The sequence below is a fragment of the Oryzias latipes genome, chromosome 21 (assembly GCF_053564925.1).
Source record: "Oryzias latipes strain Hd-rR chromosome 21, Olatipes_Hd-rR_3.1".
In the NCBI taxonomy this organism is placed as follows: domain Eukaryota; kingdom Metazoa; phylum Chordata; class Actinopteri; order Beloniformes; family Adrianichthyidae; genus Oryzias; species Oryzias latipes.
The window spans coordinates 31,070,903-31,083,040 of record NC_136257.1 but is presented as its reverse complement, the minus strand read 5'-3'; the positions used below and the strand labels follow the sequence as shown (position 1 = coordinate 31,083,040).

Genomic DNA, 12,138 nt, shown 5'->3' with positions numbered 1-12,138 from the left:
GATGATGGAGGACATTTATGTAAAAATGAATAAAAATTGCATTTCTGAGTATTTCTTTATTCAACTCGCTTTGAATCAGGAGCAGATGTGGGCGGGGCCAAAGTCTTCCTGCTCTCCATTCGGTACATTTACTGTCAGACAAATAGATCCACGAACGCCTTTGTTCTCCTGGTCTGAGCTGGAATCTGGATCAGAACTGGACTGCTGGGTGTTAGGCTGGAGTTGTGAGGGGCTGTAAGCTAGGGGTGGAAAGATGGATGATGGGAAATGGGGGCAGGCTTACTCTGCGGCCAATAATCCTGCCCAAAATTCAGAGGTGAATTTCTAATGAACTCCTGATTTTTGTGATTTTAGCTAAAATACTGATAATTAAAAAATCTTAGAAAATAGATCAAAGGGTGATCAGAGATAAACGTTAAAGTGTATGAAGAGGAAATGTCTGTTTCCTAATGATGTTAAATGTTCTGTTCAGCCGTTTTCTCTTTACAGAGACGGTTCATCATTAAAGACATTTGCAGGATATGTTGCTGAACAGGTTCTTAGAATTTAACATTTTTAAATTTCTCTGGCTAAATGGAGCATTTATTTACTAGACGTTTGTTTTGTTTTTTTTAGCTGGTTTAGCACTGAACATGTTTTCTTTGTATTTATTATATCATTTATTTTTGGTTTTAACTATTAAAAACCTTTTTTCATTTTTTAGTTTGTTGGTTTAGTTTGGCATTTGTATCGTTTCACATAATGAATAAACAATATTTAAATCCGTTTTTAAATGACTAATGCAAAGTTATTTAACAAATTAATAATTTTTTCCTGTTTTTAGTTCCAGAATAACACAATTTGTGGGAATTTTTATAGTTTATTTATTATTTTTAGTCATATATTTTTGCCATAGGTCGTTAGGAGTGTAGCACGGACCAGGAAGTACTTTTGACATGTAAACATCTGTTCTATTCTATTCGGTTCTACTCTATTCAAAAATTAAGCTTTCATTTTTTTAACTTATTGGATTGTTTGGTTTTTAAAGCTACGTTGTTTTTTTTATCAGCTTTGGTTTTCTTAAGACTTTATTTTAATAAATGTCTCATATAAATATTTTTTTCTTTTACTGAAATCAACAAAAAAACATTTTATTTTTCATTATTTAGTGAGAAGAGAACTTTAGGTTCATTTGCTACTGGATGCAGCCACTGATGTGATTGTGTGACAGTGTGTGTGTTTGTGTGATAGTGTGTGTGTTTGTGTGATAGTGTGTGTATTTGTGTGATAGTGTGTGTGTTTGTGTGATAGTGTGTGTATTTGTGTGTGGCTGCATGCATGCGTGTTATTTAAATGAAAGCAGAAAATCGTAAATCGTAATGGAAAATCCTAAATAAACGTCAGAGTGAGCGTCGTCCTCTGTCGTTGTTCAGTAAACAAAGCTTTGCTCTGCATTGGGGGTTGCCCGGGCGACGGCGGGATCCTGGCGCTGCCGGCTCACCTCTTGGCGTGATTCTTTGGTTTGGTGAGAGCAGGTGCTTTCGGCAGGGGAACGGGCTCCTTCAGGGCCCCCTTTAGGTGGGTCATCCTCTCCTGGATCACCTCCCTGATGTTCTTGATCCATTCCTGTTTAACCTCCACGCTGGAGGCCTGTAGGAGGAGCCATCTTTGTCATTATAAGGGTGGGAAGGGGGGGGGTTCGGGGGCCGTCTTTGTTGATCTTTCTGACTCACCTTCAGAACCGTCTTGTTGTCTGAAGATGGTGTTCTCCCCGACCACAGGGCAAACTTACAGGGGTCGCCCTCGATGTGCTCCGTCACCCCCAGCTCAGACGTCTGCAGGTCAGACACAGACACTGAGAGGCAGAAGAGCGACACCCGGTGGCCGCTGACGGCGGCGCAGCCTCACCAGCAGCCGGTTCTTGTACTGGTACTTGGTTCTGCCGGCAGAGTCTTTGATCTCTTTACTGAAGACCAATGAGAACTCGAACAGGAACAGGTGTCGGTCCCGCCCCTTCCGGATCAGCGAGCGTGGGTCCCAAACCTGGAAGCATTCCTGGAGGATGAGCTCCCCCTGCACCTCCAGGTTCTCCTCGAAGCCTGACGGAGGAGGAGGAGGAGGAGGAGGGTTGACATGAAACGCTGCACAGCCACAGATGACCAGCAGGGGGGGCTTCTCTTACCCTCCAGATTGGCCAGGTGCATGGCGTCGTTGGCCCGCTTGGGAACGCTCAGCATCACTTCCAGGCCGTCTTTGATCTCTCCTTTCCCCTCCTCGCAGCAGGACAGCAGCTCCTGAGGGAAGGAGGTCAGAGGAGACGTTAAGGCTCCGCCTCTGAGCTTTTTCTGTGGGTTCTCGCCGTCCCTCGTACCTTCAGCAGCAGCTGGTACTTTGTGATCCTCTGGACCGGTTTGATGAGGTAGGAGTTGATGGAGTTGGCCAGCCCCCGTCTCTGCTGGATGTCCTGCTCAAAGGCACGGAAAAACGGGAGAACTCTCCTCAGAAAACCTCCTCCTCGACTCAGGAGGTTCACTTATTTCTGCACATCAACCCACAAACTCCATAAGACCCAAAAAACCCGCTTGAGTGCATCTGTTTCCCGGTTCAACAGCTCCCCCTACTGGAAAAACAGCAAACCTGCAGAACCTTAAGCAGGAGGATTTGAACCAGGACGCTTTGACGTCCGCCGCTGAACTATTTCCACGTTTTTTCATGTGAGGAGCAAAAAAATACATAAAAGTGACAAACCAACGAAGAAAAAGGAAAAATACTATAAGGAAAACAACTTAAAACCGATAAAAATAATCAGTTAATACTATAAAAAAAAGAATCTCCACCATACAAAAAAGATTTCATCAATGTAGATGATGAAAAACGATTTTTGGTATCGTTTGGTTTGTTGTTTGTTTCTGCGTGAAGAAGATCAACACAAACACAAAGAACCAGGCCGGTTCTGGAACAGGAACGTTCATCCAGAACCAAGGAGCTTCATCAGAGTCTTCATCACTTCATCAGAGTCTTCATCACTTCATCAGAGTCTTCATCATTTTATCAGAGTCTTCATCATTTTATCAGAGTCTTCATCACTTCATCAGAGTCTTCCTCATTTTCATCATAGTCTTCCTCATTTTTATCAGTCTTCATCTTTCATCAGAGTCTTCCTCATTTTCACCAGTCTTCCTCATTTTCATCATAGTCTTCCTCATTTTCATCAGAGTCTTCCTCATTTTCAATTTAACTTTAAAGGAAGTCTAGACCGACCTCTGGCTTCACCTCTTCATTGACTACAACTCCAGGAAAAACGGACTACAAACATGGCGGCACAAGTAAACCGCAGGTCATTAAGGTTGATTTATCTTTTAAGACATTTCCCTGATTTATCAGCATTTTCTGCTTCATAGAGCAGAAGATTTGAGCAAATAATCGTAAGTCCAGAAAAACTTACAAACCAGTTAACCCTTGTGCTATCTTAGATGACCCCACCCTTCATTGACATGTTCTCCCTACCATGACAAAGGTGGATAAAGGTGGAAAGATTTCATGTAATCCATGGACACCAGTGAAGATCACAAATCATTGAAGAAAAAAGGTTCAGAGCACTGTCTAGTGGGTCTAGATCAGTGTTTTTCAACCTTTTCTGAGCCACGGCACACTTTAACCTTAAAAAAAATCCCGCGGCACACCAGCATCCAACAATTTAAAAAAAGAAGGATAAACTCATAGTCTATATTGATCTACAGCCCCTCCACAATCTCACATGCATTTTTGAGATAATTGTTGCAAAAAAAGCTGGAAACTGCAGCTGTTTTTTTCTAAAAGATTCAATAAAAGTTAAGTTAGAAGATTTAAAAATAGTTTGATGTGTGTTCGTTGGTTTCAAGACGTCAAATGACAGATCTCCTTGTGCCCTGTCACACTCACAACCCAATGCATCATGGGAGATGTAGTGCATAAAACGGCCGGAGATCGGTTTTCAGAGCTTCATTGTTTTGTTCACTTGTTCCACGGTCTGATACCGGATTCTGTGGAAAGCTACACCGCTAAAGACGAGCTTTAGCTGGTATTTCTGTTAGAACTGAGCGACTTTACGAGCTAAATCGGGACAAGGAAGTGAAGACTTTAACCACTTCTGATTGGTCAGACTGATGACATGTGATTAAGCCTTCAAGAATGATTGGTGGAGACAGTCAAAGGGACGGGACTTTTCCCAAATACAGCCGGAGCTGCAGCTGAATCGCGGTACAGTCATTCTTATCAAAATGTCTTTAATAAAATAAAATAAACGCAAAGAAAAAGTATTTTACGATCTTTTATATTCCTAACTCCTCAGTGCTTTATCAGGGCCTGTTTGGATGAACACAGAGCTGAAATCCTGGAGATGGGAAATGTTTTTAGATCAGTTAATGAGGGCAATTTTCCACGGCACACTTGACCATCTCCCACGGCACACTAGTGTGCCGCGGCACACTGGTTGAAAAACACTGGTCTAGATGACCCAACTCCCAATGTTAAAGTGCCTAGGATAGCACAAGGGTTACGGAAAACATATTAGTGTTCAAGATTAGACTGTACAGATTATCTGATCTCGTAATTTTTGTGAGACAGATCAGATTATCCAAACCAAAAATTTGTATAATCAGATCTGATTAACTAATCCAAAAATTTTGTTAAACAGATCAGATAATCTAATCCCAAGATTTTTGTGAGACAGCTGAGATGATCTAATCCACAAATGTTTGTGAACAGATCATGTCATTTAATCTAACACTTTTTGAAACAGATCAGATGATTTAATCCAGAAACTTTTGTAAAAGGATCACATTCTCTAATCTAACATTGAAAAAAAAAATCAAATTTTCTAATACAGAATTTTTTTTAGATAGATTAGATTATCTAATCCCGTAATTTTAGATTAAAATAACCGAGAAACTTTCATAAACAGATCAGATTATCTAATACAGAAACTTTTGTTTTACCACAGTCAACAAAACATTTGTTATAATAAATAATAAACACAGTAAATCAATTTTTACCAAAACTATGACAAAACCGGCGGAACATAAATCGATTGTCTTGATTTCGGATCATTTCTAGAAGTAGATTGCGGGCGGACTCACGTCAAAGAAGGAGCCAGCGTGTTCCAGTATGAGCTGGCTGGAGTCCGGCTTGTTCTTGCAGTAGTCCACATAGATGTGGAACTTATCCGCCTGTAAACCGGGAGAGAGGAGGTCGCTGTGAGACACCGGAGGAGAAAGCCCGGAACCGAGCTGCTCCGCCGACGTCTCACCCAGGTGACGAAGCAGTGACCAACGTCCTCTGGAAGCTGCTCATAGTTCACCAGCTCCTTCAGGAAAATACTGGAAGAAAAACGGTACCTTTGTTTTAGTTTTGCTCTCTGTGGACAGAAAGTCACAAAAAAATCGACATTTCCATTTCAAAAGCTCCTTTATGGTCCTGAACGGGTCAGGGGAAGAGAAACTATCCAGAAAATCCAGCAGAAAGAGCGTTCCAGTAACCAGGATGTGTTGATCGGTCTTGGTTTGACTTCTGACCCTTTAACACCTGAGCCGTCGCCGGCGACGCCAACATAATAAAATAACACAACCGAAGCTGTTTGACCGTTTAATAAATGCAATTCCAATGGACTGTGACTCTAAAATGCTGCTTATAAGGCCACAACTGCGTTTCTCCACTTCAGAACACTTTGGAATTATACGACAGAGTTTTAGGGCCACCAAAAGAAAAACAAAAAAAGATTTAATCTCGTAAATTTACGAGATTCAAGTCAAAGTTAGCATACAGTGCAGCAAGTGAAGGCCGCGCAGCAGCAGAACAGACCAACGCTGGTGAACTTAGCTGAACAGGTGAGCTGAATGTTTATTGATAACGTTCCAAATGTTTGGAAGCTCCTTTGTTTGATTTACAGTTTATTAATGTTTTATTCATCGATGGCTGGTTTGCAGGATCTCTGCAGCCGTTGATGAAGACGTCGCTGTCCCTGCAGCCGTCCACTTCAATCCTTAGTTCCTCCATGAAACCAAGATCTCCAAGTCTGTGTGACACTTCTGGAACACTTTGGGGGTATTTTCTATGTTCTTATGCTAATATAACAGACTATTTTCATCTTTGTTGTTTTATGTTTCATCTGGAGGAGGGGACTCACTGTTTTACTTCCTTAAGTCTTCTTAAGTCTTTCTTAAGTCTTAAGTCTTAAGTCTTTAAGTCTTCATGACTTAAGGTGACAAATGGACTTCTGGGTAAGTGAATGAACAGGACAGTCCCCAAACGTGACTCTGAGCTCCTTATTTTACAGATGAAACTCCGCTTTACCGACATCAAACCCCCAAAAGACGGCTCCACTGACAATAATTTGGCTTTGAGTCGCCAAAAGGTTCAGAATTTCTTTGTTTCTGAAACCTATCTGGAAATAAAGCTTCACCTCTCGCTCCACATCTTTCATCTTCAAGCGAGGCTCCGATAAAAAGACAACTTTGGTGGTTTTTCCTCATTAATTTATGACTTTGTTTCTCATAAATTTACAAGATTTTAAGTCGTGAATTTACAACTTAAAAAAAAAAGGTGTCTGTAAACTGGCCCTAAAACTCCGTCATTGAATTACAGTAATGGCATAAACTGTTGAAGAGTCAGGGTAGTTCAAAGAGCTAAAGCTGCATGCGGTATCAAAGGGTTAATGGATCGGACCAAATCAGCTGGAACCGGTCTTTCCTCCAATCAGACGTTACACCAGAAGAAATGTCATTTTGGAGGAGGGGACCTTCAAAATCACAACAGGTTATCAAGAAATGTAGTTTTCTGAGCTCATGTTTTGTGTCTCACAACCTTACTTACCTGATGATTGTTTTTCTCCACAAGGAGGCGCCGGTCTGGAGGTCAAACGTCACAAACTACATTTTCAAGGTTTAGCCAGTGAAGTTAAACTCTGACACACTTTCGCTATTAAAAAGTCACTTTTGCCGGGTCATTTTTACCCGATATAATACACTCAACAAAAAGTACTTGTCATAAAAAATAGATACAAACATGACAACACATGATACACACACTGTGGCATGTGTAACAAAAGAAAAAAGAAAAACAAAAGAAGTTCCTAAAAACATGCTCAAAAATTACTGAAAAATTAGGAATTTGAGAGAAAAATTCCTACAAATTAATAGAATGAAACTAGAAAGTTGGTCTGTGGTGCACCCATTCCTGGGACATGTGAGACTTTCCTGGGGAAGACACAGACTCCTCGACATGCGACATTTGAAATTCAAATAAATAGTACCAGTACCGGTCTGTGGGTCATTTGGTACCGGGCCACACAGAAAGAATAAATAACTTAAATGAGTTCCGTTTTATTATTTAGGAATCTGAAAGCTGTTTTATTTTGAAAAATCGCCCGATTTCTCTGTCCCATCCGTCTCTGTCATTCGTGACTCAGGCCTAGGAGCTCTTCTCCGTCACGTGATAGGATACAGCTAAATATAAAACCCAGGAACTAGCAAAATGAGTAAAAAACAAACGTCTTTGGAAAGTTTCTTTGCCAAGGGGAAAAGCCCAGCCAGGAGACAGGAGAAGAGTCTTCAACTTCCAAAAAAAATAAATAACTGCATTTAATAGACAGTACTTCTTTTTTGCACCATGAGTGAGGGAAGGGGAGAGGATGATGACACCTGTGCGATGTACACTGTGTAGCCTATCAAAATAAAAGCACAGGGTTCGTCTTTGATCCTCCCTCATCCTAATATTAGTAGTAGTAGTAGTAGTAGTCTTTTTTATTTATATTTAATATTGCTACAATAATCATCCGCCTCCATTTCATTGATCGGTCCGTGAAAGTTTGTGTGACGTCATACCGGGTCTTGGTGTGAAAAGCGCTGACCTACAGTGTCCGGTGTGGTAATGCCACAGTTTGCCACCAGAGGGCACTCTTTAAAACGGTGGAATCTCATTCTTCAACTATTATTTAATAGCAGCTGTTACAGTTCTGTCACTTCCACCATGGGGTTTTATTCTGCTTCTACTATTAAGCATTTTATTATGTTATTATTTACCTTTTCCTTGTTTTTAACAGTTTTTATGATGCAAACTTTTAGTCTGTGTTAAACCGCTTTATACGTATATTATTATTATAACTTTAAGTAGAGAATTTATCCAACGTCTGGATTTTGACTGGATTTTGTTTAATGAAAAACATTTAAAGCCAGAGTTTCTAATTTTGTTAAACTTGAAGCAGTTCAGTTTTTAAAGTGAAGAAAACTCTGAAAATGTGATAATATATTGTGGAATCGGCACAAAGATAAAATCCATTAAATGAGCCGCAGCAGGAGCAGAGTTCGGCATAAATGGACCTTTTTTTGGACAGATTTGATTAAAAACCAGCTCAGAACAGCTGCTCCGCTGGTTCCTCACTGACTTGCTGTGGAAGTCGTAGATCTCCTGCATGTTCCCGAACACGATGTGCTCCTTCTTGGCGACGCCCGCAGGAATCTCCTCCCCGCCGGAGGTCATCTCGCACAGGTAGGTCTGTCAGAAAGAGAGGCGGGACTTAGGGTGCAGCTGTGGGTGACGGCGGCGGGACGGAGGCGGCGTCTTCTCACCTCCAAACACTCCTGGAGGTCTCTGACGTAGGCCTTCTCCGTCTGCAGCAGCTCCGCCATGATGAACCTGCAGCACAAACAAAAACACCTCAACCCGCTTTCTTTGATGCTAATTGTTAATTGGGTTTAATTTTCCTTATAGAATACGTGTAAAAATAAGATGATAATAAATTGTGTGAATGTTTTCCATGTTTTGTTTTACTTTTTCCATTATTGGGACACATGTTTTGGTTTTTTGTCTGTGTTTGTCAGGCCTGCTTCCTGCGTTCTCACTCTTTCTTCCTGGCGGATTTCCTCTTCTCCTCGTTGACCTCGTGGTTGGGGTCGCGCAGTTTGACCTCGGGGTCGTCTGTCAGGCTGGCTGGCATGATCTCCAGCTCCAGATCTTTATTGTCCTGCCAGGAGAACCAGAACGTTTGTCAACCAGAGTCGAACCTTCAAACATTTCGGAGTGGGTTTGAGTTTTTTTTTTTTTTTAATAAAGCTGTCAATCATAACCCAATTATAGTGAAAAAAAAGCTTTAAAAACTGTAAGATAGTTAAAAAAAACAAGTTGTGCAAAAATGCTCTAATCTCTACTAAAAACACAAAATTAAAACATGTACATTTTAGACATTTTAGAGAAAATTGGTGCAGATTTAAATTATTATTAAAGTATTAAATTATTCCAACAACTTTAGTTAAAAAAACATTTTTGCTTAAACTGCTAAAAGCCACCACAGCTTAAACTAATTTAAAAGCCTTTTTCAACGTAAAGAAAAATTATTTTTAATTGAAATAAAATACAAACCAAGATGCTAAAATGTTCAAATAAAGGCTGCAAACCTTTAAAAAAGACTTAATTAATTTTAATTTTATTCAATTGAATCTAAAGTGAAGTGGTTCTGGCTTTGCTGAAGGTTTATTACACAGGAGTTTTTCTCCCCACCGTCGCTCTTTACTTGAGAATTACTCTGAAAATCCTGTTTAAACTTTTAAGTTTAAAAGATTTAAAGGTAATCTTGTCTTCTTGAATGAATGGAATCTGGAATGAACTGGGTTCAAATAGTTTTTTGATTTTGTTTTGTTGTTGATGTTTTTTTTGTCGTTTTCTGAAACAAACCACGTTGAGCTGTAACTAAAAAACCTGAAAATGTTTCAGAATAAAAGTGGCTCTTTTATTTTGAAGTTGAGCTCTGTTTCTGTAAAGGGGTTCTAACCTCAGAGCTGACTCCCAGACTCCTCTCCAGGCTCTCCTGGTATTTGGCCATTCGAAGCGAGAAGTCGCGATAGCGGCGGTCCACCGTGCTGACCCAGCGCTTCAGCTCCGACACGTGGGCGTGGCCTTTCTCCACCAGGTTGTCGGCCAGCTGGATCAGCAGCTTCACCTTCTCCTTGGTTTGCTGGGAGACACTTTGCGGTGTAACTCACAGACCCACAGAGACGCTGTCGCACAGCTGCTGCTGCTGCTGCTCACCTTTGCAGAGAGTCGGAAGTGATGATAGTCGCTGAGGAGCTGCTGCGTCTCCTCACTGCTGTCTCCTGGGGAGGTGTGCGTGGCCAGGTAGACCTCACCTGTCTCCTGGATCCAGTCCAACGCCTGAGAGCCAACACACATTCAGGCTGTTATACACAACCACACACATGTGCACACACACACAAGGATTCACACAAACATGCACATACACAACCACACGCATGCATGGACATACCTATGCAGATCCAACATGCATGCATGGATACACAGACACATGCAAACACGAGCATGCATGTGCGCAGACATAAACACAAACACACACACCTACGCACACATACAAATGCACACACAAGGATTCACACACAGATGCATGGACACCCCAACACAAACACACACATCTACGCACACATACATATGCATGCATGCACACACTCATCTGCACATAAACAAAGATTCTCGCACACACACGCCTGCACACACACACACATGCATGCATGGACACACGTATGCCTACGCACCATGCATACATATACACACAAACATACACGTAAACACACATTCAAATGCACACTCACACACAAGGATTCACACACAGATGCATGGACACCCCAACACAAACACACACACATGCATGAACACACACACTCATCTGCACGTAAACAAAGATTCTCGCGCACACACGCATGCACCCACACGCATGCATGGACACACGTATACCTACGCAACATGCATGCATGTACACACAGACACATAAACAAACCTCAGCATGTGCGCACACATATACACAAACACACACATAGACACACATACACATGCACACACAAGGATTCACACACAGATGCATGGACACCACAAAACATGCACACACACCCCAGCATGCGCGCACATGTTTACACAAACACACACATCTACGTACACATACACATGCATGCACGCACACACACATCTGCACGTAAACAAAGATTCTCACACACACAAACACGCATGCATGGACACACGTATGCCTAGGCAACATGCATGCATGTACACACAGACACAAACACACTCCACAGCATGTGAGCACACATATACACGAACACACACACGTAAACACACACACATGCATGCACACAGAAGGATTCACACACAGATTCATGGACACCCCAACACATGCACACACATGCATACATGCACACATCTGCACAAACACAAAGATTCTCGCACATGCATGTACAGAAACTACCTACGCACGTGCACACACCTGTAAACAAACACATGTGCAACACGCATTCACACACCCTCATGCACACACACACGGACCTGTTTGGCGCTGCGTTCAAAGACCAGGTACTGCTGACACTGGTCCAGCCGCCGTTTCTTCAGGGTCCAGAAGTGCAGAACTCGGTTTTCTCTCTGCAGCAGCTCGTTCAGAATAGCTGCACAAGAACAACAGGAAGGAGAACCGAGTTTGCTCCAAATACGTTCCATCAAGAAGTTCTCCTCACCCGGACGGCGCTCACCTTTGACCTGCTGCTCCGGTCCCCTGGTGTGTCCGGCGGCTCCCGGGGTGCTGACGTTGTTTCTGTGGATGTACTTGAGGAACACCTCTGCGTTCCTGCGGGCCAGCGTGCACGCCTGAAACACCAACACAGCAGCTGAATCGGCATCTCATCAGCGCCTCCACCAGGAACAGCGGCGAAGACCTTCTGCCACCTCCCACCTTCAGAAAAGCTTCTTTCTGCTCCAAATGCTTGCTGATCAGAGGCAGCAGGTGGTCGCTGTCGGCCAAAACGCCCAGTTTCTCCTGAGTTCCACACCAGTCTTCATCGCGCCGATACTCCTGCTCCAAGCTCTCCAGGACGCTGCAAACCTGCAGGAAAGCTCCACTGAGTTCCAGCGCCGGAACAGCGATGCGAGGGCTCCGGTCTGACCCTTTACCTGCTCGGACGTTTTGTAGAAGGCCACAGAGGCGTTGACCAGCTTTAAGCGGTCCTCCATCTTCAGCATCAGCTGCTGCCAGTGGACAGCCACCTTCTCAGCGCAGCCGCGGATCGCTTCTGGATCGTAGTGTCCAGCTTGGAGCATCATCTAAGAGCGGAGGAGAGAACCGAAGAGCCGAAG

The 12,138-nt window shown here is 42.6% G+C and overlaps 1 protein-coding gene across 4 annotated transcripts in view; it reads right to left on the bottom strand.

Annotated features, from left to right (window-relative positions):
- kalrna (kalirin RhoGEF kinase a) overlaps positions 1 to 12,138 on the bottom strand; it is a 128,251-nt gene that overhangs the window by 48,713 nt on the left and 67,400 nt on the right. For all 4 annotated transcript variants that reach the window (XM_023951149.2, XM_078940176.1, XM_078940177.1 and 1 more), the window contains exons 22-37: positions 11,956 to 12,105; positions 11,738 to 11,887; positions 11,538 to 11,652; positions 11,338 to 11,453; positions 10,039 to 10,161; positions 9,782 to 9,964; positions 8,856 to 8,977; positions 8,583 to 8,649; positions 8,399 to 8,508; positions 5,267 to 5,336; positions 5,097 to 5,186; positions 2,351 to 2,443; positions 2,162 to 2,273; positions 1,888 to 2,078; positions 1,713 to 1,814; positions 1,481 to 1,629 (exon numbers count right to left, since the gene is read on the bottom strand). In XM_023951149.2, coding sequence (XP_023806917.1) covers positions 1,481 to 1,629; positions 1,713 to 1,814; positions 1,888 to 2,078; positions 2,162 to 2,273; positions 2,351 to 2,443; positions 5,097 to 5,186; positions 5,267 to 5,336; positions 8,399 to 8,508; positions 8,583 to 8,649; positions 8,856 to 8,977; positions 9,782 to 9,964; positions 10,039 to 10,161; positions 11,338 to 11,453; positions 11,538 to 11,652; positions 11,738 to 11,887; positions 11,956 to 12,105 — 1,943 coding nt within the window. The remainder of the gene's footprint in view (positions 1 to 1,480; positions 1,630 to 1,712; positions 1,815 to 1,887; positions 2,079 to 2,161; positions 2,274 to 2,350; positions 2,444 to 5,096; positions 5,187 to 5,266; positions 5,337 to 8,398; positions 8,509 to 8,582; positions 8,650 to 8,855; positions 8,978 to 9,781; positions 9,965 to 10,038; positions 10,162 to 11,337; positions 11,454 to 11,537; positions 11,653 to 11,737; positions 11,888 to 11,955; positions 12,106 to 12,138) is intronic.